At 54.1% G+C, this 21,602-nt stretch overlaps 1 protein-coding gene across 11 annotated transcripts; it reads left to right on the forward strand.

The window, feature by feature from the left end:
• The first annotated feature begins 666 nt into the window (after nucleotides 1-666).
• On the forward strand, nucleotides 667-21,555 carry SEMA6C (semaphorin 6C). 11 transcript variants are annotated; one of them, XM_034935067.3, is made up of 19 exons: nucleotides 667-6,810; nucleotides 7,956-8,871; nucleotides 10,582-10,753; nucleotides 13,178-13,292; nucleotides 13,567-13,630; nucleotides 13,787-13,843; nucleotides 14,530-14,631; nucleotides 14,855-14,945; nucleotides 15,156-15,275; nucleotides 15,462-15,550; nucleotides 16,189-16,406; nucleotides 16,684-16,815; nucleotides 17,100-17,252; nucleotides 17,499-17,672; nucleotides 17,953-18,099; nucleotides 18,387-18,464; nucleotides 18,587-18,642; nucleotides 18,817-18,861; nucleotides 19,745-21,555. In XM_034935067.3, the coding sequence occupies exons 3-19, from the start codon at nucleotides 10,636-10,638 to the stop codon at nucleotides 20,776-20,778; spliced, it is 2,793 nt and encodes a 930-aa protein (XP_034790958.1). In that variant the 5' UTR covers nucleotides 667-6,810; nucleotides 7,956-8,871; nucleotides 10,582-10,635; the 3' UTR covers nucleotides 20,779-21,555. The 11 variants fall into 11 exon arrangements, with proteins under 11 accessions (XP_034790958.1, XP_034790994.1, XP_034790985.1 ...); XM_034935103.3 differs by having other exon boundaries at nucleotides 8,822-8,871; nucleotides 10,485-10,753; XM_034935094.3 differs by having other exon boundaries at nucleotides 8,822-8,871.
• Nucleotides 21,556-21,602: the final 47 nt, after the last annotated feature.

A 21,602-nucleotide genomic window follows, 5' to 3' on the forward strand; every position in this document is an offset into this window, starting at 1 on the left:
GCTGAGATTACAGGAGTGAGTCACTGTGTACCCTGGCCAAATGATGGTATCTTAAATGTGCAAAACACTTTTGAATTTGCAAAATGTTTCACCTACAGGATCTTATTTGATCCTAAGAAGTAGGCAGGAAGGTAGTATGTCCACTTACAGAAGACAGAATCAGATTTAGAGATAAGTAGTTTATCCAAAGCCATACTCCAGAGATGAATCTAGCTAAGTCTCAATGACTTTCAATGGTGCTCTTTCCACTGTATAATCTACAGGAAGTGAATAGTACTTTTTTGAGCAATTTCTACTTTGAAGCAAAATGAAGATATTTTGCACTTAATTGGATAAACTTCAGTTATTTGGAAAAGTATTCAGGATGGAACAGTCCGATGTTTGTTTTAGGTGAGGTTTTACCATGGTTAAGATCAATACTCTCATATCAGTTCAGAAAGAGTAAGTTTAGTGTGATTTAAAGCAGTCAAGTAAGTCAGCCTGACATAGCTGGAGATAGTTCACAGCTTTTACTCTTTTTTTGTTTGGGGTATTTATTTATTTATTTATGAGATCGAGTCTCACACTGTCGCCCAGGCTGGAGTGCAGTGGCATGATCTCGGCTCACTGCAACCTCTGCCTCCTGGGTTCAAGTGATTCTCCTGCCTCAGCCTCCCAAGTAGCTGGGATTACAGGCGCGCACCCCCACGCCCGGCTAATTTTTGTATTTTTAGTAGAGACGGGGTTTCACTATGTTGGCCAGGCTGGTCTTGAACTCCTGACCTCATGATTTGCCCAGCTCGGCCTCCCAAAGTGCTGGGATTACAGGTGTGAACCACCGTGCCTGTCCTATTTTTATTTATTTACTTTTTTGAGATGGAGTCTCACTCTGTCGCCCAGGCTGGAGTGCAGTGGCACGATCTCGGCTCACTGCAACCTCTGCCTCCCAGGTTCAAGCGATTCTCTTGCCTCAGCCTCCTGAGTAGCTGGGATTACAGGCACGCACTACCACGCCCAGCTAATTTTTTGTATTTTTAATCGACACGGGGTTTCACCGTGTTAGCCAGGATGGTCTCGATCTCCTGACCTCATGATTCGCCTGCCTTGGCCTCCCAAAATGCTGGGATTACAGAAATGAGCCACCATACCTGGCTTGTTTTTTTTTGTTGTTGTTGTTTTTTGTTGTTGTTGTTGTTTTTCCTCTGAGCCATAGGATGTTTGTTTGTTTTTAATCTTTGATGCATTTATTTCTTCCTCTACTTACTGTATGCCAGGCATTACGATTAAGTGCTGGGGATAAAAAGATAAAAGACAAGCTTCCTGTCTTTTTTTTTTTTTTTTTTTTTAAGATGGAGTTTCGCTCTTGTTGCTCAGGCCAGAGTGCAATGGCGCGATCTTGCCTCACGGCAACCTCCACCTCCCGGGTTCAAGTGATTCTACTGCCTCAGCCTCCTGAGTAGCTGGGACTACAGGCACCACCATGCCCGGCTAATTTTGTATTTTTAGTAGAGACGGGGTTTCTCTATGTTGGTCAGGCTGGTCTTGAACTCCCAACCTTAGGTGATCTGCCCACCTTGGCCTCCCAAAGTGCTGGGATTATAGGTGTGAGCCACTGCGCCTGGCTACTTCCTGTCTTTAAGTGGTAAACATGAAAAATCCAAATGGAAGTATCCAATAAGCAATTGTATACATGAGTCTAGAACTCAGGAGAAAGACCTGAGTTGAACACCTAGATTTTATGGTAAGCAACATATAAACAGTTTATTGTGGCTGGGCACAGTGGCTCACACCTGTAATCCCAGCACTTTGGGAGGCCCAGGCGGGCAGATCATGAGGTCAGAAGATCGAGACCATCCTGGCTAACACGGTGAAACCCTGTGTCTACTGAAAATACAAAAAAAAAAAAAAAAATTAGCTGGGCATGGTGGCAGGTGCCTGTAGTCCCAGCTACTCTGGAGGCTGAGGCAGGAGAATGGTGTGAACCTGGGAGGCGGAACTTGCAGTGAGCCGAGTGAGCCACTGCACTCTAGCCTAGGTGACAGAGGGAGACTCATCTCAAAAAAAAAAAAAAAAAACAGTTTATTGTAACTGTTGGTTTTGTAACTGTTCTCATTGTCGAATTATCTTGACCAATGAGAATGGGTAGAGAAGAAAGAGGTGGCTAAGGACATGACCATAGGGAACACCAGCATTTAGAGAGGTCAGAGAAGGCTAAGAAAGGTCATATTAGGCTGGGTGTGGTGGCTCACACCTGTAATCCCAACACTTTGGAGGCTGAGGTGGGCAGATCGCTTGAGGTCAGGAGTTCGAGACCAGCCTGGCCAACATGGCGAAACCCTGTCTCTACTAAAAATATAAAAATTAGCTGGGCGTGGTGGTGGGCGCCTGTAATCCCAGCTACTCGGGAGGCTGAGATGGAGAAGCGCTTGAACCCAGGAGGCGGAGGTTGCAGTGAGTGAGCCAAGATTATGCTACTGCACTCCAGCCTGGGGCAACAGAGTGAGTCTCTGTCTCAAAAAAAAAAAAAAAGAAAAGAAAAGAAAAGCCATATTAATAGAAGTGAAACTATCCATTCATTAAAAATACATATTTATTAAGCCCCTAGTCTCTGTTAAGAGAAAGAGGGACCTCAGGAGCCAAAAGAAGAAAGCATTTCAAGGAGGGGGGAGTCAACAGGTCAAATGGCACAGAGAGGGCAAAAGGATAACGACTGAAGAGTTGTTCATTGAATGTGACCAGGAGGTCATTGGTGGCCTTAATGAGAGCAATCTCAGTGGACTGATGGGGACAAAAACTAAAATGATTGAGAATGAGAATCATGAAAGTGGATATAGCAAGTATAGGTAACTCTAGAAGCTTAGTTATGAAGGGAAGAGAAATTGAGTGATGACTGGGTGCAGACAAGGATCAAGAGAAAGTTTGGAATGTTTTCCTTTTAATCATGGGAATTACTTGAGCATGTGTATATGCTAAGGGGAAAATATCAGTAGAAAAGGACAGGTTAAGACTGGGAATGGTGGCTGACGCCGGTAATCCCAGCAGTTCGAGAGGCCGAGGCAGGAGAATCACTTGAGCCTAGGAGTTCAAGACCAGCCTGGGCAACACAATGAGACTCTGCCTCTATTTTTTTTTTAAGTTAATACTTTCTGTGTGCAGGCACTATGCTACAAGGAAAGGATACAGTGTTGAGCAAGATAGACAACCAGGGACTGCATACAACTTATAGGAAAGTCATAGGTGAACCTTCAACAGGTGATACGGATGGCATTCACTAGGATGAGAGAGACATGATGCAGCTAAGTATATCTGTAGGGAGCAAAAAGTTGGTGGAATTCTCACTTTATTATCTCTGTTTTCTCTGAAGACGGATGAGGGTTTTCCTGAGATGAACAAGGAAATGGTAAGGAAAGGAACTTGCAAAAAAAGGAGGAAGTTTGAAATATCTCCCTGGGGATTGGAAGAGAGTGCTTTTCCAATCCAATCTGTGGGACTGTGTGATTTCCTTGTTTTGAGATGGAGTCTCGCTCTGTTGCCCAGGCTGGAGTGCGGTGGTACGATCTCGGCTCACTGCAAGCTCCGCCTCCTGGGTTCAAGCAATTCTCCTGCCTCAGCCTCCCCAGTAGCTGGGACTACAGGCGCACGCCGCCACGCCCGGCTAATTTTTTGTATTTTAGTAGAGACGGGGTTTCACCGTTGTTGCCTAGGCTGGTCTCGAACTCCTGAGCTCAGGCAATCCACCCGCCTTGGCCTCCCAAAGTGCTAGGATTACAGGCCTGAGTCACTGCGCCCGGCCAGGACTGTGTGATTTTCTTCAAAACACTAAGGGAGTAGGAAGAGAGGTTTTTTTTTTTTATTTTTATTTTTTTAAGAGTCTCCCTCTGTGTCACCCAGGCTGGAGTGCAGTGGCACGATCTTGGCTCACTGCAATCTCCTGTCACCCGAGTTCAAGCAATTCCCCTGCCTCAGCCTCCTGAGTAGCTGGGATTGCAGGTGCCCATCACCACACCCGGCTAATGTTTTTTTGTATTTTTAGCAGAGCTGGAGTTTCTCCATGTTGGCCAGGCTGGTCTCAGAACTCCTGACCTCAGGTGATCTGCCCACTTCGGCCTCCCAAAGTGCTGGGATTACAGGGGTGAGCCACCTCGCCCAGCCAAGAGAGTCATTTTGATTTGTCCTTCAAAATAGCTCTCAGATTCATGTATTTCTTTCTAAACCTGTTCCCATCACCCTTGTCTGATTGTCCCTCTCCCCTCACCTTTAAACCTTGTTTACTTGCTAGTAGGTCTCTGTCTTCTTGCTTAAAAAAATAAAAAAATACAAGTTGCACCCTTTTTCAAGAATTTAAAATGACGTCCTACTCCTGTCAGATGATTTTAACCAGCTCACCTAGTCATTCCAGGCCTTCTGTAATTTGTCTTCCCCTTTTCCCTCCCCTTGCTCCTAACTAGTGCCTTTCCCACACACCAGCCTCACAGGACCTTTTTTTAATCCATGCTGCAGGCTCCTTGCTAACCAAGTAAAAGCTTTTGCTGAAGCTGTGTCCCTCGGGAACATTTTCTTCTTTTGCACCAAGCCAACTCCCACCAAAGTTTTCCTGTCCTTCATGATAAAATGTATCCAGCATCTTTCTGTGCAGTCTTCGGAGAATATTTATTGTCTTCTTTGCACATTTGGAAATTCATGTTCAATGTAGCTTTTCTTTTGAGACTTGGTGTTGTCTTTTTAATAGTTTAGTACTATTAAATATTTAATATTTAGTACTGTCTTTTTAATAGTTTAGACTTTTTAATAGTTTAGTATGTGCAAATCTTATTTTAATTCAAATATATTATCATTTTCTTAAAGTCTGGAACCACAACCCACAGTGGATTGTGTAGTAGATTGTGTCTCAAGTAAGTGTTTAATACTTATTGGATTGAACTGAGATTTGAGCTGGGTCCTAAAACTTTAAATGAATTACACCTTAATCCCCACTCACTAATCTGTTCAATAAGCATGTATCTGAGTACCTAAACCCTGTGCTAGGAGCTGAGGAGATTTCTTTTAACCTCTCAGTGCCTCTATATTTTGAGGTGTCTTTCTCTGAAAATTTCTTTCCAGCCTTTAAAACAACCCCAACTGTCTGACAGTTTGCTGAATTGCCTTGGACCCAAGATCCCTCGGCCGTTAATTCTGTGTAGATATTGTCCCTGTTTATCTTCTTCTATTTTTTTAGATCTGACTTTACTGAGTTACTGTTCATCTTACTGGTTCACCTGGCCTTAAATCTGTCTCTCTGTCTCTCTCTTTCTCTGTGTGTGCGTGTGCACATGTGTGTGTATGTTTAGGTCTCTTGTGTACTCGCTGTGGGGCTTAGCCTAGTTGTTGATACTCCCCTCCCTGATCACAGTCCAGTTAAGGCTGGCCTAAAGTGGCAAACCCCTTCCCCCTCCTTTCCTCTAGTCCAGAGTCCAAGATGTGGGTAGAAGTGTTCAGTCAGATAAAACTATCTGAGAATGCCAGTGTCTCCCAGGCCACCCACTTTCCTGGAGAATTTTGAGAATGTCTTTTGTCCCAGCCCCACATAGAGAAGAATCCTACCAGGCAATACCAAGGTACCAAGCAATCCTGTCTGTAGTAGTTTATTCTTCCTCCTCACTGACATTCCCAGGGGCTTTATGAAGGGTGGGGAGGGAGAAGGGGCAGTTTTGCTGTTTGGAGGGATGTCAGGGTCCTCTGAGGAAAGGTGGGACGTATGTCTGTGGGGCAGGAAGGCTGTGTGGGTTACTTTATCAAGTCTTAGCGTTGCTACTCTTTGTGTCTTTCTCTGAGTCAGTTAGTCTTGATTTCCACATCTGTTTTGGCTTCAGCCTCTCTCACCTGCCCTCTTCCATTACCCAACAGCCTGACTGCTAGCTAGTTCTTGCCATAGTGGCCCAAACTCATGCTGCTTTGTAGAGGTGGGAGGGGAGGAGATCATGGAAACAAGGGAAACCTCCTGCTGACACCTTCCTTTCCTTTCCCAGGCCTCCAGCCCCCACGCGCATGCTAGGCCTCCTTATCCGGGTCAGGACGAACCAGAGGAGGCCTACGGGGAGAAATAAGGAGACAGAGGGACAACGCATAGAGAGGAGCAACAGAGAGTTGGGGGCAGAGTCAGGGAGATGCGGGATGCGCCCTCGGGAGCAAGGTCGCCCAAGCCGTATAGGAGGGGAAGGGAGGACGGATCGCGCAGGCTCTGACAGCCCAGCCCAGCCCCGCGAGGCTCCCAGGTTTCCTGTCTGTTTCTCCTCCCAGCTCCTCTTCCTCTCTTGTGAAATTTCTCCCCAGAGCCTCTCCTGTGCCAGCCTGTCTCTGCTTCTGTATGTATTTCTTCCTCTGCCCGGTGTCGGCGACTGTCCGTGGGCCTCTCCATCTCGCGTCTGTCTCTGGTCTCCAGTTCAGCCTCCCGGCCTGGCCCTCTGGGTGGACGGTGCTCCTGGCGCCCCTCCCCGGGCAGCACTATTGGCGGAGAGGTGACGAGAAGGCGGTGTCTAGCCGCCCTCCGAGGGCGGGATTAGTCGCGGCGACCCAAAGGCGGGCAGGAGGTGGGCCCGGCTGGGAGGCGGGCGGGGCCACTGGGGCCGAGCCCAGAGCCCCGGGCGGTCGCATTGTTTTCCTCCGCGGATCCGCGGCTGGACTTGGACCCAGGGCTCTCCCGACTGCGCCCTGGAACCCAAATTCAAGCACCATCCAATTCGGACGCTCATCGCATCTCGCCTGAGCACAACCACGGATTGCGAACTCAGCGCAGCGCGTGGCCGCTGGCCGCCCGCGGCGATCTCGATCCCGCTGACCCGAATCCTGGAGCAAGTACCCCGGGCAGGGAAGGGGCTGCGGGGAGGCGGGGAGGGAGCAGGAGGGCGCGGCCGGCGGGGGGCAAGCTTCTGAAGCGCTAGGGGACCAGGGAGGGTGTCGGCGCCCGGTGTGCCTGGCTGACGGAAAGGGTCAACGAAATTGGGGTGCAGGGAGGAAGGAGGGACAGTGGCCGAGCCCCGTAACTGTACTGGTGAGAGCAGAGTCTGGGCACCTCGTTCAATTGGGCTTTCGTCGAGTCGCATCCCGCTGGACTGGGAAGCGCGAAAAGGGATTATTTGAGGCGCGCTCCATAGAGAGGGTGGAAAACCTGGCCCCTTGCTTTCCCAGCAAGGAAACTAGGGCTCCGAGACCCACGGAGAACTAGACCCTCCTGACGCCCCTGAAGGGATGGGAAGAGGGGCGCATCGTTCCGGACTTTGTGTCACGGGTGCTCCTCTGTCCTTGTGCAAGCCGGAATCTGAGCACCCTCTGAAGGGTTGGCTCGTGCAAAGAGGCGGCGAATGGGGCCCTCGAGCAACATCGGTCCCAGCGCCTATCTCCTTCCTTCAGCCCGCTCGGCCCGGGGCTTTGTTAGACTGAGGTCTCCCAAGGAGGACATCCGAGCTGGCAACTGCCTCCTGAGCCCACGGTCCCCACTGAGCGCCGGCCTCAGGCCCGCCCTCGTCGGTTCTCAGCCTCTGGCCCCGTTTCCCTGGCCTGGGAGACCCGCCTCCGCTCCCCAACCCCCGCTCCTATCCCCTCTCCGTCTGCGCCTGCAGGCCCCTCCAGCCCCTCCTCTCGCTAACGTGGCTCTGGGACCCGGTCCCGGCCCAGACTCTGCTACCGGCCCCTCCTCGGAGCCCCGGATCCGGTGAGGGGGAGACACGTCGAGCCCCTGGCCCTAGGCCCACCTCTTTTCGAGGCTTTAGACACCTGGATTGTCCTGGTTGGGGGTTGGGTGGGAAGGAGGGTAGGTGCTGAGTGTGGGGCTAAGAGCTAAGAGTGGGGGAAATGGCTTGGAGAAAGGAAAGCTCCGGTTCCACAGGCTCCTTGGCGCGACCCTGCTCCCTCTGAGGAAGGTGGACTGGGGCGGGTGACCAGCCCAAAGGCTTCCTGCTATTGTCCCCAGCCCAGTCTCCCCTTCTCCATCCCTTCCACAGCTCTCCTAGACTCTGGCTGTGACCCCAGCCACTCCCCAGAGGTGGCTTCGGGGCCAGGAGAGAGAAGGGCTGTTTCCTCTTCCCAGCAACGGGAGGATCTGGAAAGGGGAGAGTCGGCCAGGTCTCTCCCATGTGCTTCAGATGGGGTGTGTGAAGCAGCTCGGATTCTTCCAGGGCAGAGTGATCTTTTCTCCAGGCCAGGAGTTGAGGAGCTGACCAGATGCTGCTCCCCAGAAACAGCTACAAGAAGCCCTCTTAAAGGTGTATCATAGTTGAGTCTAGAGGGCCAATGCAAAGGCCAGCCAAGTGTTTGTAGAGGCTGGACTAATCCAGCCTAAAGTGGGGTGTGAGTGTGTGTGTGTGTGTGTGTGTGTGTGTGTAGACTGGGTGGAAGGGAGGCACAGCCTGCTCTCTCAGGGAGGAAGGAAAGGGTTGAGGGTGCTTGCTATCAGATCATTTTGCCTGGAAATGAAGAGCATGTAAATGAGATGCAAATTAGCCTCTATTGTCCCTAGCTAAGGCGCTTTTGCTAAGAAGGCTGTTGGATTCTGAGGGCCTTAACATGGGAGTGGTCGCCATGCCCCACAAACTCTCCCAGTGACCCCCTTTGCCAAGGCTAGCCCTGCAGTTCTAGCAGTTTCTAGAAAGGGGCCATCCCCTTCCCCTGCATCTCTGGGCATAAAGCCACCAGCACCTTTGTAACCAAACTATTAAGAAGTGTCATCAGCCCCCTCCCATTTTCAAGGCAGCATCTCCCCTACCCAAGCGTCAGCAGACTTTTCTTGAATTTTTACATTTACTTGTAAGGGATGTGGTAAGGGGAGCATAATGCAGTCTCTTCTCTCCTTTGTCCTGTCTTCCATCAGGTCAGAGGTTTCCTATCCCCCTCAAGCCCCCACAGGAGTCACCAACCCAGGTAAGGAAAGGGCAGCAGCTCCTGAGGGCAGGGGGTGGAAGCAGGCATGAGCAGGGAGCAGAAAGAGGGGCTGGCTCTTCTCCCCACTTGCCAGAGACCAAAGTTGTTTCCAGGGTGAAGATACCAGTTGCTCAGGGCAACTTGGAGGCAGGGGGGTGGTGGGGAGAGCAGGTTGGGGAGGATGAGAGACAAGCTATGTCCCTTTCTCTTCCCCTGGGAACAACAGTATCCGGAAACATGTCGGGGGAGGGAGGAAGGCCCAGCCTTTCAACACCAGAGGGTCGTTAGCTAGCTGCTACTCTGCCCTGGGGAAGGGGGGTCATCATTAGGTGTTCCTACTCTTTTCCTTTCTTCAGCTCTCTTGGGGCCCCACCTGACGTCAGCCTCCCCACCAGTGATGCTGGATTGGGGGTGGGGGGACACTTGGGTCCTGGCTGGGAGAGTAGAATTACTGGGGAGATGGAAGGGGGCTTGGCCTGGAAGCTTAGGGTCTGTTTTAGGGGACACGGTGGGATGGGCAACTAAGGATTGGTGAAGGATAGTTATCTGTTCACAAAAGAAAGGAGTCTCACCCTTCTTGACCTGATTTTTGGAGCCGACCAAGTCCCTCACTTCAATTTTAGGGGAAGGCAGGAAGCTGGTGTATACCTCCTACTGTGGGCCCCAGCCAGGGTCATTTGGCTGAGGGAGGCTGATGGGTGGAAGGAGACCTGTCTCACCATCTCTTCCACCATATCCATCTTTTCCTGGACTTTGGGCTACAATTACCTGCCTGTCACTGAATAATTTATATTTTAATTTCAGAGGCAGCAGATGAGGGAAGGAAGGGAAAGAGGGGCACGTTTAGCCATTTTGCTTCACTAGTCCCTTGTACCCCTGGCTTCTCATAGGGGGTGGGTCTGCTCTTCCCCCCTCAAGTACATGCACTGGTTCTTAGGAGCCAGGGAAGGAGCAGGGGGCTAGAGAGCCTGGAGGGGGTGGCACAGTGGTCGGGCAGACAGCTGCAGCCAGAGCTAAATTTAGCCTCTGATCTGGCTTTGATGCAGATTCATTTTTGGCGAAGACAGTCCCCCCCACCAACTCTCCTCCCTACTCAGTTCTTCCCTAGCAGTGGGAAGGGCCCCCAAAGCATGAGCTTAGACCAGCACAGTGACCTCTAGGCTGCCTCCCCCAACTGTGTCTTCCTCAACTCTAGAAAGGACAGTGTCAGCCACACAGCTGCCCCCGCCTAGGCGCAGTGCCTGCATTGCTCCCAGGGTGCCGTGGGGGTCTGGGAGGGAGGGGGAGTCAGACATGGTGCCCTTTTCCTCCTCCCAGTGCCAAGGAGTCACTATTTATAATTTTAAGGCTTCAGTCTCTAATTATAGCTGAGAAGGGGTTAGCAAGAGGGGGGCCAGGAGGTGTCACCTACTGAATGTCCCAGACCCAGTCAGGAGAGAAGAGGAAAAGCTGAGATGGGGGTGGGTGTGTCCTGTCCTTACCTGGGGTCATGCATGCAGGCCTCACACCAGCCAGTTTGGGCCAGTTGCAGAGGGAAGGGCCTTGAGTGACAATGACAGCTGGCTGGAACTGGGGCAGTGCTGGAGAGAGGGTTCTTTTCCCCCACCCCACAGGGTCTTCTGGGGATACACCAGGAGAGGAGCCTGCTGGCTTGCTTCAGGGGAGAGGGAACTTCACTCCTCCCCCACTTTTCCCTGTCTCCCCTTTCAGGGCCGGCTTATGGGTGAGGGGGCACCCCCTGGGGCCTGAGCTGCCCCGCACAGGATGCCCCGTGCCCCCCACTTCATGCCCTTGCTGCTACTGCTGCTGCTGCTCTCACTTCCCCATACTCAGGCCGCCTTTCCCCAGGACCCCCTCCCTCTGTTGATCTCTGACCTTCAAGGTGAGTGCCCAGTACCTACCTTGCCCCATCTCTGTGAACAATTAGAGACTGAGACCCCCTGTGTGGGAGGCAAGGTGCAGGAAGGCTCCCAGCCTCAAGGAAGCTAACAGCCAGACCAGCAAAAAGAAGGAAACAGGTAGAGTGAGCTGACACCTCCTGCCAGCTGCTTCTCATCCCTGGGCTTGGTTTCTTCACTTAGAGGCAGCATCGTGTGGAGGTTAAGAGCATGGGCTCTCCAGGAGATTGAGACCATCCTGGCTAACACGGTGAAACCCCGTCTCTACTAAAAATACAAAAAAAAATAGCCAGACATTGTGGCGGGCGCCTGTAGTCCCAGCTACTCGGGAGGCTGAGGCAGGAGAATGGCATGAACCCGGAAGGCGGAGCTTGCAGTGAGCGGATATCGCTGCACTCCAGCCTGGGCAACAGCGCGAGACTCCGTCTCAAAAAAAAAAAAAAAAAAAGAACATGGACTCTCAGCTAGACCAAACCTTAGCAGGTTTGAATCCCTGCCAAGCTGCTCACTAGCTGTGTGACCTTGGTTAAGTTACTTAACCTTTCTTTGTCTCAGTCTCCTCAGCTGTAAAATGAATATAATAGTATTCTGAGCCAGTGGTGGGTACTCAGGAGGCTGAGGCAGGAAGATCACTTGAGCCCAGGATGTAGTGCTCTGTGATGGCGCCTGTGAATAGCCACTGCAGTCCAGCCTGGGCAACACAGCCAGAGTCATCCCACCCCCCAACCCCCTATCCCATCTCTTTAAAAAAAAAAAAAAAAAAAAAGCCGATTAAAAAAAAAAAAGTCAGCTGGGCACGGTGGCTCACACCTGTAATCCCAGCACTTTGGGAGGCCAAGGTGGGTGGATCACCTGAGGTCAGGAGTTCGAGACCTGCCTGGCTAACATGGTGGAACCCCGTTTCTACTAAAAATACAAAAAATTAGCCAGGCTTGGTGGCGTGTGCCTGTAACCCCAGCTACTCGGGTGGCTGAGGCAGGAGAATTGCTTGAACCCAGGAGGCGGAGGTTGCAGTGAGCCGAGATCGCGCCATTTCACTCCAGCATGGGCAACAAGAGTGAAGCTCCGTCTCAAAAAACAAAAAACAAAAGTCTTCTACCTCATGGAATTATTTAGGGATTAAATGAGGTTATACATGTAAAGTGCTGAGAAGACTGTATGGCACAAAGTAAATGCTTTATATGTGTTTCCTGTTATTCTTAGCTACATAGAGAAAGTCTAATACTAGTTCAGTGGTTCCCAACACCTCTTACTCGCCTCTCTACCACTGGTACCACCAATAAGCCCACCATGATAGAAAGCATAAACCCACTTTTTCTGAGAAGAACCTTTATCTATTTGCAGTTCCGGTTATATTTGTAGGATTTAGAGTAATTTTAAGGATAGAGGAGCTGCAGTTGGGTTACTGGGAGTAATTGTTGAGGGATATATAAGAATAGCAAACACTCCTATGTGCTAGAAGCAGCTCCAAGCACATTATGAATTTTTTTTTTTTTTTTTCGAGACAGAGTCTTGCACTGTTGCCCAGGCTAGAGTGCAGTGGCGTGATCTCGGCTCACTGCAAGCTCCGCCTCCTGGGTTCACGCCATTCTCCTGCCTCAGCCTCCCGAGTAGCTGGGACTACAGGCGCCTGCCACCACGCCTGGCTAATTTTGTTTTTGTATTTTTAGTAGAGATGGGGTTTCACCATGTTAGTCAGGATGGTCTTGATCTCCTGACCTTGTGATCCGCCCGCCTCGGCCTCCCAAAGTGCTGGGATTACAGGCGTGAGCCACCGCTCCCAGCTGAGCACATTATAAATGTTAAATCATTTATCCCTGAACTCTGGCTATCCTTTGACCACTGATGACTGTGGTTTCCACCATGATCAGGCCAGGTGGATGCTGGAGGTGAGGTGGTCAGAGGAGGCAGAAACCTTGGAGGGCTGAGGTGGCCTGTGAAGAGCCTTGAGGGGAGGGTGCAGAGGGCTGGGAGAAACGGAGTGAATAAATGCTCCAGTGGGACAGTGCACAAGGTGGGAGTGAAAGGAAATTGCTAGCCCTAAGGCAGTTCCAAGAAGGGACTAGGCTCAACTCCAGAGGCAGACAGACCTGGATCTGAATCCTGATACCTGCCACTTCCCAGCTAAATGAGCAAATTCCTAAATGGCTTCTAGTCTCAGGCTCCTCATCTGTAAAATGGGGCCAAAGCTACCTCATAGGACCATGTATTAAATGAGACAATTCGTGTAAAGTGCTAACACTGTGTTTGGCAGAGATTAAGTACTCAGTGTTATTGGTATTAAGAATAGCTTTTGGGCACTCTAACCTCACACATCCACTGTGTCCACTGCTGGGTTTCATCTGGTTGGAGAGGGTGTTGGGGAAGTTTGTGGTATCCTCAGAATCCTATCTCTCTGTGTCCTCTAGGTACTTCCCCATTATCCTGGTTTCGGGGCCTGGAGGATGATGCTGTGGCTGCAGAACTTGGGCTGGACTTTCAGAGATTCCTGACCTTGAACCGGACCTTGCTAGTGGCTGCCCGGTAAACTGGCCGTGGCACAGTTGTGGGGCAGACATGCATGCTCCTGGGAAGACTTGGGACCTGTATGGCCACTGTAGCATCTTGCAGGGGACACATGCAGGTGCACAAGCCATGGGGTGTGGACATGCTTGGACCCAGAGCACAAATGCCAAGGCATGGAGGAAGGGGGAAGGGGAGGGACAGAAGGTCTGCACTGTTTGTCCCTGAACAGCTGACTGTGGGTAAAGTGGGGTGCCTTGACTAGGCTCTGACCCCTCCTTACCTACCCCCTCAGGGATCACGTTTTCTCCTTCGATCTTCAAGCCGAAGAAGAAGGGGAGGGGCTGGTGCCCAACAAGGTGAGGGGCTGTGTGGGAAGAGGTGCAGACGTGGAGATGAGGCTGGGAAAGGTCTAATGTGGGTCAGGTGGGTGGGAAGAAGAATCCAAAAGGAGCCATAATGTGAGGAGGGAACCCAGTTGCCCATGATTTTCCCTCTTCAACTTATCCCTTCAGTATCTAACATGGAGAAGCCAAGATGTGGAGAACTGTGCTGTACGGGGAAAGCTGACGGTAAGGAGTGAGACGAGAATGTGGAGGGAAGGAGAGGATTACTCTGCCCCCAGTCTCTGTCCAACTGGTCCTCTACTATGCCCAATTTCCTTCACACTTTTTCCATCCCAGGCCACAGGGGAAAATGAGAAGGAAAGAGAATTCCTGATTTTCAGTTTCTCTTACATGCCTCACAAAAAAGAAAAATGAGGCTCAGAGAGGCCAAAGGATTTGCAGAAGGCCAGAGGGCCAGCAAACAGCTTATTTGGGACTTTATCTCACATTGCTCTGTTGGGCTCCAGAGGAGTAGCCCACCTTTCTTTCTTTCTTTCTTTTTTTTTTTTTTGAGACGGAGTCTCAGTCTGTTGCCCAGACTGGAGTGCAATGGCACGATCTTGGCTCACTGCAACCTCCGCCTCCATGGTTCAAGCATTTCTCCTGCCTCAGCCTCCCAAGTAGCTGGGATTACAGGCACATGCTGCTACACCCAGCTAATTTTTTGTATTTTAGTAGAAATGGGGTTTCACCATGTTGCCCAGGCTGGTCTTGAACTCCTGAACTCAGGCAACTTGCCCACCTTGGCCTCCCAAAGTGCTAGGATTACAGGCGTGAGCCACCACGCCCGCCCTGTAAGCCCACCTTTCTATTACCTCCTGTTCTCAGTCCCAGGACCCTCTGTCACTGACCTAGAATTTTGGGTTCTCTAGGATGAGTGCTACAACTATATTCGTGTTCTTGTTCCCTGGGACTCCCAGACGCTCCTTGCCTGTGGAACGAACTCATTCAGCCCTGTGTGCCGCAGCTATGGGGTACAAAAGAGAGGGTGGGGGTTAGGATGGGAGTTGGGGGGACCCCAAGATGGGCAATGGGTTTGATGGGAAAGGACCAAGGACTGCGGTTGGGGAATGGGAGTGCCCAGAATGCAAGGGTCCAGAGGGGTTGGGGAGGAGGCAACGGGACAGGAGGGAATAGGCTATGGAGCCAGACTCCAAGACCCTAAAGGTTCCAGGCATCTGCTCCCTCTGCCCTCAGATAACTTCGCTGCAGCAGGAGGGTGAGGAACTGAGTGGGCAGGCTCGATGCCCCTTTGATGCCACCCAGTCCAACGTGGCCATCTTTGCAGGTGTGCAACTGGGCATGTGAGAAGAAAGCATGTGGCTGGAGGGAGCTCCCACCTTAGCTCCTCTCCCAGTGGGTCTTTCCCCCATTCCCCTGAGTGGAGGGTTGAGGTAGGGGCCAGGGCCAGGCCTAGGTAGGGGTGCAGGAGGCCCAAGAAGAGGCAGGATACAGATCCCTGAGCCCTCCCCTGACCCCACTCCACCCATCCCTCCAGAGGGCAGCCTGTACTCAGCCACAGCTGCGGATTTCCAGGCCAGTGATGCTGTAGTTTACAGAAGCCTTGGGCCCCAGCCCCCACTCCGCTCCGCCAAGTATGACTCCAAGTGGCTCCGAGGTCAGGGCGGGCCTGGGGAAAGGAGACTGTTATTGGGGAGGAGGCACAGAGGGAGGACTGTGGCGGGGAGCAGGCAAATGGTGTGGTAGTGTGTATGTATGCAATGGGGAGAGCGGTGTGGGGCCAGGAGCTTCTGAGCAGGTACAGATACTCTTCTATACCCTTTCCTGTCATTCCCCATCTTAGAGCCACACTTTGTCCAGGCCTTGGAGCATGGAGACCATGTCTACTTCTTCTTCCGCGAGGTCTCTGTGGAGGATGCTCGGCTGGGGAGGGTAAGGAGGTGGGCATCAGGGTGGGTAGCTGGAGGGTTCTGCTGGATCCTGAGGAGCCAGTCTGAGTGGGAGGAGATCTCCTCACCATAATCTCCACAAAGCAATCCCCTGGACTCTCACCCCTCAACTTGGAATAGCCCCAAGCCCTCTGACCCCACATCCTGCTTGTCCCTCACCCTTGACCCAAGTTGACCTACCATGCCATACCCTTCATTCACTGTGCCCCTCACATTGCTCCCTTGGTGCTCTTTTTTTTTTTTTTTTTTTGAGACGGAGTCTTGCTCTGTCGCCCAGGCTGGAGTGCAGTGGCGTCATCTTGGCTCACTGCAAGCTCCGCCTCCTGGGTTCACGCCATTCTCCTGCCTCAGCCTCCCGAGCAGCTGGGACTACAGGTGCCCACCACCACGCCTGGCTAATTTGTTTGTATTTTTAGTAGAGATGGGGTTTCACCGTGTTAGCCAGGATGGTCTCGATCTCCTGACCTCGTGATCCACCCACCTCAGCCTCCCAAAGTGTTGGGATTACAGGCGTGAGCCACCGCGCCCAGCCCCTTACTGCTCTTAACTCACCACACTCCTTGCATGCAGCTGGCCCTGTGGGTCTGTCTCACCATTGTCTACTCTGCTCTCCTCCCCTAGGTGCAGTTCTCCCGCGTAGCCCGAGTATGTAAACGTGACATGGGCGGCTCGCCTCGGGCCTTGGACCGCCACTGGACATCCTTCCTGAAGCTTCGGCTCAACTGCTCTGTCCCTGGGGACTCTACTTTCTATTTTGACGTTTTACAGGCCTTGACTGGGCCTGTGAACCTGCATGGCCGCTCTGCTCTCTTTGGGGTCTTCACCACCCAGACCAATAGGTTGGTACTAGGCTGACTAGTGTGACCCAATCTGTCCCCTGCCTCACCAGCCTCCAAACTCCCCTTTCACAGCCTACTGATGGGGCAGTTAAGGGAACCTCCGAACAAAGCCAGTTTGCTGTGTTGCCATTTTTTCTCCTAGTGTGGCACCCAGTGGCTGCCCCACCTCCTCAGTCTCTACCTCTTAACGTGGTATGAAGGGTGCCACCACTTCTTCCTGGGGGAAGTTGTGCAGTTCCTTTCAGCACCTGTCCTGCATCTTTTCTGGCTCCTTCAGCATCCCTGGCTCTGCCGTCTGCGCCTTCTACCTGGATGAGATTGAGCGTGGGTTTGAGGGCAAGTTCAAGGAGCAGAGGAGTCTGGATGGGGCCTGGACTCCTGTGTCTGAGGACAGAGTTCCCTCACCCAGGTACCCAGGATGGAGTTGTTTTTGTGGGGGCAGAAGCAAGCAGCGTCTGCCCCCAAGATGGGATTGTGAGGAGGTAGTGAGATGTCCAAGGCCTCAGGGTGGGGAGCTATAGTGGGGTGGCAGTGGGGCCGAAGAGCTGCGGCAGGGAAGGGGACAGTGCTACGAGTGTCTGTATGGAGGGGGAGCAAGGCTTTCCAGTCAGGTTTGGGAGCAGTAGGGGGCACAGAGGTTAACTAAGCTCCAGCTCCCAGTCCAAAGGCAGCCCCTTCCCATTCACCCACCAGGCCAGGATCCTGTGCAGGAGTAGGGGGAGCTGCCTTGTTCTCCTCTTCCCGAGACCTCCCTGATGATGTCCTGACCTTCATCAAGGCTCACCCGCTGCTGGACCCCGCTGTACCACCTGTCACCCATCAGCCTCTACTCACTCTCACTAGCAGGTATGGGGCTGAAAAACACTGACCACTGCCTCCCTGTTCTCAGCCACCCTCCTCTTTCTTTGACCCAACAAGGTAAACTGCATTGGTGGGAGGAAGAACTTGTGAAAGTAGAAGGGAGAGAGCTAAGAAGGCAACCCTGGGGCCTGGGGGAAGGGCACAGGCACAGCTACCAAGGCAGTTGGGCTCTCCCTGAAACGCTCAGGTTTCCACTAGACAGGTTCCCTGACCTGAGGCCCTTTCCTCCAGGGCCCTACTGACCCAAGTAGCTGTGGATGGCATGGCTGGTCCCCACAGTAACATCACAGTCATGTTCCTTGGCTCCAATGATGGGACAGTGCTGAAGGTGCTGCCCCCAGGTGGGCGATCCGGGGGAACTGAGCCCATCCTCCTGGAAGAGATTGATGCCTACAGCCCTGCCCGGTGAGGCCTTTGGAGGGCAGGCCCCCTGCAAAGCAGGGATGGGATGGGAGGTAGCAGCTGCAGATTCGGGAATAGGTTGGAAACATCAACATTGGCTTTTGCAGGGTGGGAGCTCTGGGCTAGACAGGCTTGGCGAGAAGACTGGACAGTGTGGTAGGGCGGGGCAGCTCCATGGGTTGTGCTCAGTTGCTTGTGTGCCTCCCCGCTTTCTGTTCTTCCACTCACTCAGGGAAAAGGTAGCCTCATTGTCCATCTCTGGTTCCTTCTGGCCTCACCCTAGGTGCAGTGGGAAGCGGACAGCCCAAACAGCACGACGGATCATAGGGCTGGAGCTGGACACTGAGGGTCACAGGCTTTTTGTGGCTTTTTCTGGCTGTATTGTCTACCTCCCTCTCAGCCGGTGTGCCCGGCATGGGGCCTGTCAGAGGTGAGAGGGGCCTGAGGCCAGGCCCTGTGTGGGCAAGCTCCCCGGGCCAGCAAGAGCACAGAAACACAGGTCTTTGGGGTGGCAGGAAAACACAGGGGATGGCTGTGGGGTGCCTAGGTACCTCAAGCATTCTGAAGGTGGGCAGCAACCAGGGTGTGGAGAGACTGAGGTGGACAGGAGAGAATGAGGCTGGGAGCCTCCTGTAAGCCAGGGTGGGAAAAGGCAGCAGAATGGAAAGTGACTGGAGTAGAAAGGGATCCAGCCTCACACACCTCCGTTTTCCCTAGGAGCTGTTTGGCTTCTCAGGACCCATACTGTGGATGGCATAGCTCCAGGGGCTGTGTGGATATCAGGGGATCTGGTGGGTAAGTGATGGGTCCTTGGGTTTCCTGAGCATAAAATTCCCCACCAATAAGACAAGCTGAGGGCCAGAGTGGGAGATACGGACAACGTACAGAATTCTAGAGCCACTTCGTTTTCCTCCTAGGACTGATGTGGATCAGGCTGGGAACCAGGAATCCATGGAGCATGGTGACTGCCAAGGTAAACAGAAGAGGCAGCTGCTGTTGCAGCCAAAGCTGCACATGGCCATGATGGCCACAGACACCATCCCAGGCTTGGCCTTTTGTCCTTCTCTCCTTCTGTGGCACAGTCACCCCATCAGTTCTTCATGAAGCTTCTCTTTCCCCCCATCTTCACCCTGTCCCTTCTTCATAGATGGAGCTACTGGGAGTCAGTCTGGCCCTGGGGATTCTGCTTATGGTGAGTCCTCTTGTCCCAACCTCACCTTCCCTTGCTCAGCCCACATACCTGAGTGTGTGTCCTGTAGCAGCAGCAGAGCAGCATTCTGAATACCCTGGGAGTATCGGAAAAGGGTCGGCATCCTCCAGATACCCAGCATGTAGCTCAGTACTTGGCACACAGTAGGGTACTTTTTGAACAAATAAATCAATGTCCTGCATGATGAGCCCTTCCCCAGGCCCAGAAGAAACTAGAGGCTGGCGTTCTGGACTCCTGGGTTCCACAGGAGGGAGGAAGGACCCCTGGAAGGGTGTCAGGGGTAGAGATCAAGAGCCTCACTGGCTCTGACCTGGTCTCTGCCACCAGTGCTTCCGGGTCCTGGCCCTTCCCCTGGGACCCCCAGTCCTCCCAGTGATGCCCACCCCCGGCCCCAGTCTTCCACTCTTGGAGTTCACACTCGGGGCAAGGGGGCTACTTGGGAGAGACAGGAGTGAAGTGTGGGGCTGCTGATTCTCGGAGCGTTCTAAGCCCCTCACTGAATGGTGTTTGGTGCTCACTAACGCCTGTTTGGAGCCTCCCTTCCCCAGAATTGGGCATCCCAGCCCCGAGTTCTCCTGCACGAGCAGTTTTTGGCAGTTGCTCTTGGCATGGCTACAGGGGCCAGAAGTGGGATGTGGAATCCTCAGGCCCAAGCTCTGGCCTGAGTGTGAGGGGTAGTGCGTGGGCTGTATGCTGAGGAGTCAGGAGAGGTGAATCCTGAGGATGGTGGAGGCTGTAGGAGTGAGGCTGAGTAGCAGCGGGAGGGACGATGATGTCAGGCCTGGGAACTGCCGGCGCCTCTGGGCCTAGGTCCCCCGCACCGCCTCCCCTTGGCTGAGCCTCCCTCCTCCCTCTCGGTCGGCAGGCGTGCGCCGGGACCTGCCCCCAGCCTCGGCCTCCCGCTCCGTCCCCATCCCACTCCTCCTGGCCAGTGTGGCTGCAGCTTTTGCCCTGGGCGCCTCAGTCTCTGGCCTCTTGGTCTCCTGTGCTTGTCGCCGCGCCCACCGACGTCGGGGCAAGGACATCGAGACTCCGGGGCTCCCGCGCCCTCTCTCCCTCCGCAGTTTGGCCCGGCTCCACGGTGGGGGCCCAGAGCCCCCGCCGCCCTCCAAGGACCGGGACGCGGTGCAGACGCCGCAGCTCTACACCACCTTCCTGCCGCCTCCGGAGGGCGTGCCCCCGCCGGAGCTGGCCTGCCTACCCACCCCCGAGTCCACGCCGGAGCTGCCGGTCAAGCACCTCCGCGCCGCCGGGGACCCCTGGGAGTGGAACCAGAACAGGAACAACGCCAAGGAGGGTCCGGGCCGCTCACGGGGCGGGCACGCGGCGGGCGGGCCCGCGCCCCGCGTGCTGGTGAGGCCACCGCCGCCCGGCTGTCCCGGGCAGGCCGTGGAAGTCACCACCCTGGAGGAACTGCTGCGCTACCTGCACGGCCCGCAGCCGCCCAGAAAGGGGGCCGAGCCCCCCGCCCCTTTAACCTCGCGGGCGCTCCCGCCGGAGCCCGCCCCCGCCCTCTTGGGCGGCCCCAGCCCCAGGCCCCACGAGTGCGCCCCGCCGCTGAGGCTGGACGTGCCCCCCGAGGGCAGTTGCGCCTCTGCCCCCGCCCGGCCCGCGCTCTCCGCCCCCGCTCCCCGGCTGGGCGTCGGCGGAGGCCGGAGGTTGCCTTTCTCCGGCCACCGGGCCCCCCCTGCCCTGCTCACTCGAGTCCCCTCGGGAGGTCCCTCCAGGTACTCCGGGGGTCCCGGGAAGCACCTCCTGTACCTGGGCCGGCCCGAGGGCTACCGGGGCCGCGCCCTGAAAAGGGTGGACGTCGAGAAGCCCCAGTTGTCCCTGAAGCCTCCCCTCGTCGGGCCCTCCTCCCGCCAGGCCGTCCCGAACGGCGGCCGTTTCAACTTTTAAAGGGAGCGGCCCACGGCCTCCAGCGTGGGGAGCGCCCGAGTCCTCTCGGCCACGAGCTGGACGCTCTTCAGGACGTCTCACCGCCCCCTCGCCCCGCACCTCCAGCCTTCCCGACTCGCAGAGTCTCCGGAGGCCCCTTTTCGCCTCGGGTTTATTTATTGACTGTCTTTCCCCCTGTCCTCGACAGAGGAGTGGGAGGTGAGAAGCCCGTCCCCTCAGTGAGCCAGCATTTCAGGGGGAGCTGGCGGACTCCCACTCCCCGCTCCCTTCCAGCCAAGCTGCCTTAACTCGCCCCTCGGGGCTCCCCCAGAGACTGTGCCCCGGGCGGGCCGCGCGCGCTGTGTCCAGAGTCCTCGGGCCTCCTGGGTCTGGGACGTGCCTCTCCTACTGTGTAGGAGCCTCCGCTTCCCAATACAGCCGTGTCTGCAGCCACTGCCTGACTTCACTCGGGCGGGGGAGGGCGGCAGTCGGTCGGCTCGCTCTGGGCGCCCTCGCTCTCTGCCTTCATCTGGGCCCAGGGCTCTCCCGGGTAATGGCATGGCTGCGGTCCCGCCGGGGGGCAGTCTGGAAAGGTTTCCTAAAGGAGACGAGCGAACTAACGGTGTCGAGGTGAGCCAGGGCCCGGGGGACCCCGGTAAAGTTTAGTTGAGGCTGGGGAAGGCCCTCGGAGCTCGTTTCCAGATCGAGGTAAGAGGGACTTTCTTAAAGGCCTAGTCTATGGGATGGGGCGGCGGAGGGAATTTTTTGAGAAATAAAATGAAGCTGCAGCGTACGTTACTTGAAGTTCCACATCAGAAAATCTTGTCCTGAGGAGAATTTGTCTG

Source organism: Pan paniscus, chromosome 1, assembly GCF_029289425.2.
Source record: "Pan paniscus chromosome 1, NHGRI_mPanPan1-v2.0_pri, whole genome shotgun sequence".
In the NCBI taxonomy this organism is placed as follows: Eukaryota; Metazoa; Chordata; class Mammalia; order Primates; family Hominidae; genus Pan; species Pan paniscus.

What these genes read in the sequence shown, in the direction of transcription:
- SEMA6C (XM_063605410.1), top strand. Translation starts at nt 7,317, where the DNA reads ATGGGGCCCTCGAGCAACATCGGTCCCAGCGCCTATCTCCTTCCTTCA. An exon ending in CTACTCACTCTCACTAGCAG is followed by an intron (nt 17,253 to 17,498) that starts GTATGGGGCTGA and finishes CCTTTCCTCCAG; the next exon opens with GGCCCTACTGACCCAAGTAG. An exon ending in GATGCCTACAGCCCTGCCCG is followed by an intron (nt 17,673 to 17,952) that starts GTGAGGCCTTTG and finishes GCCTCACCCTAG; the next exon opens with GTGCAGTGGGAAGCGGACAG.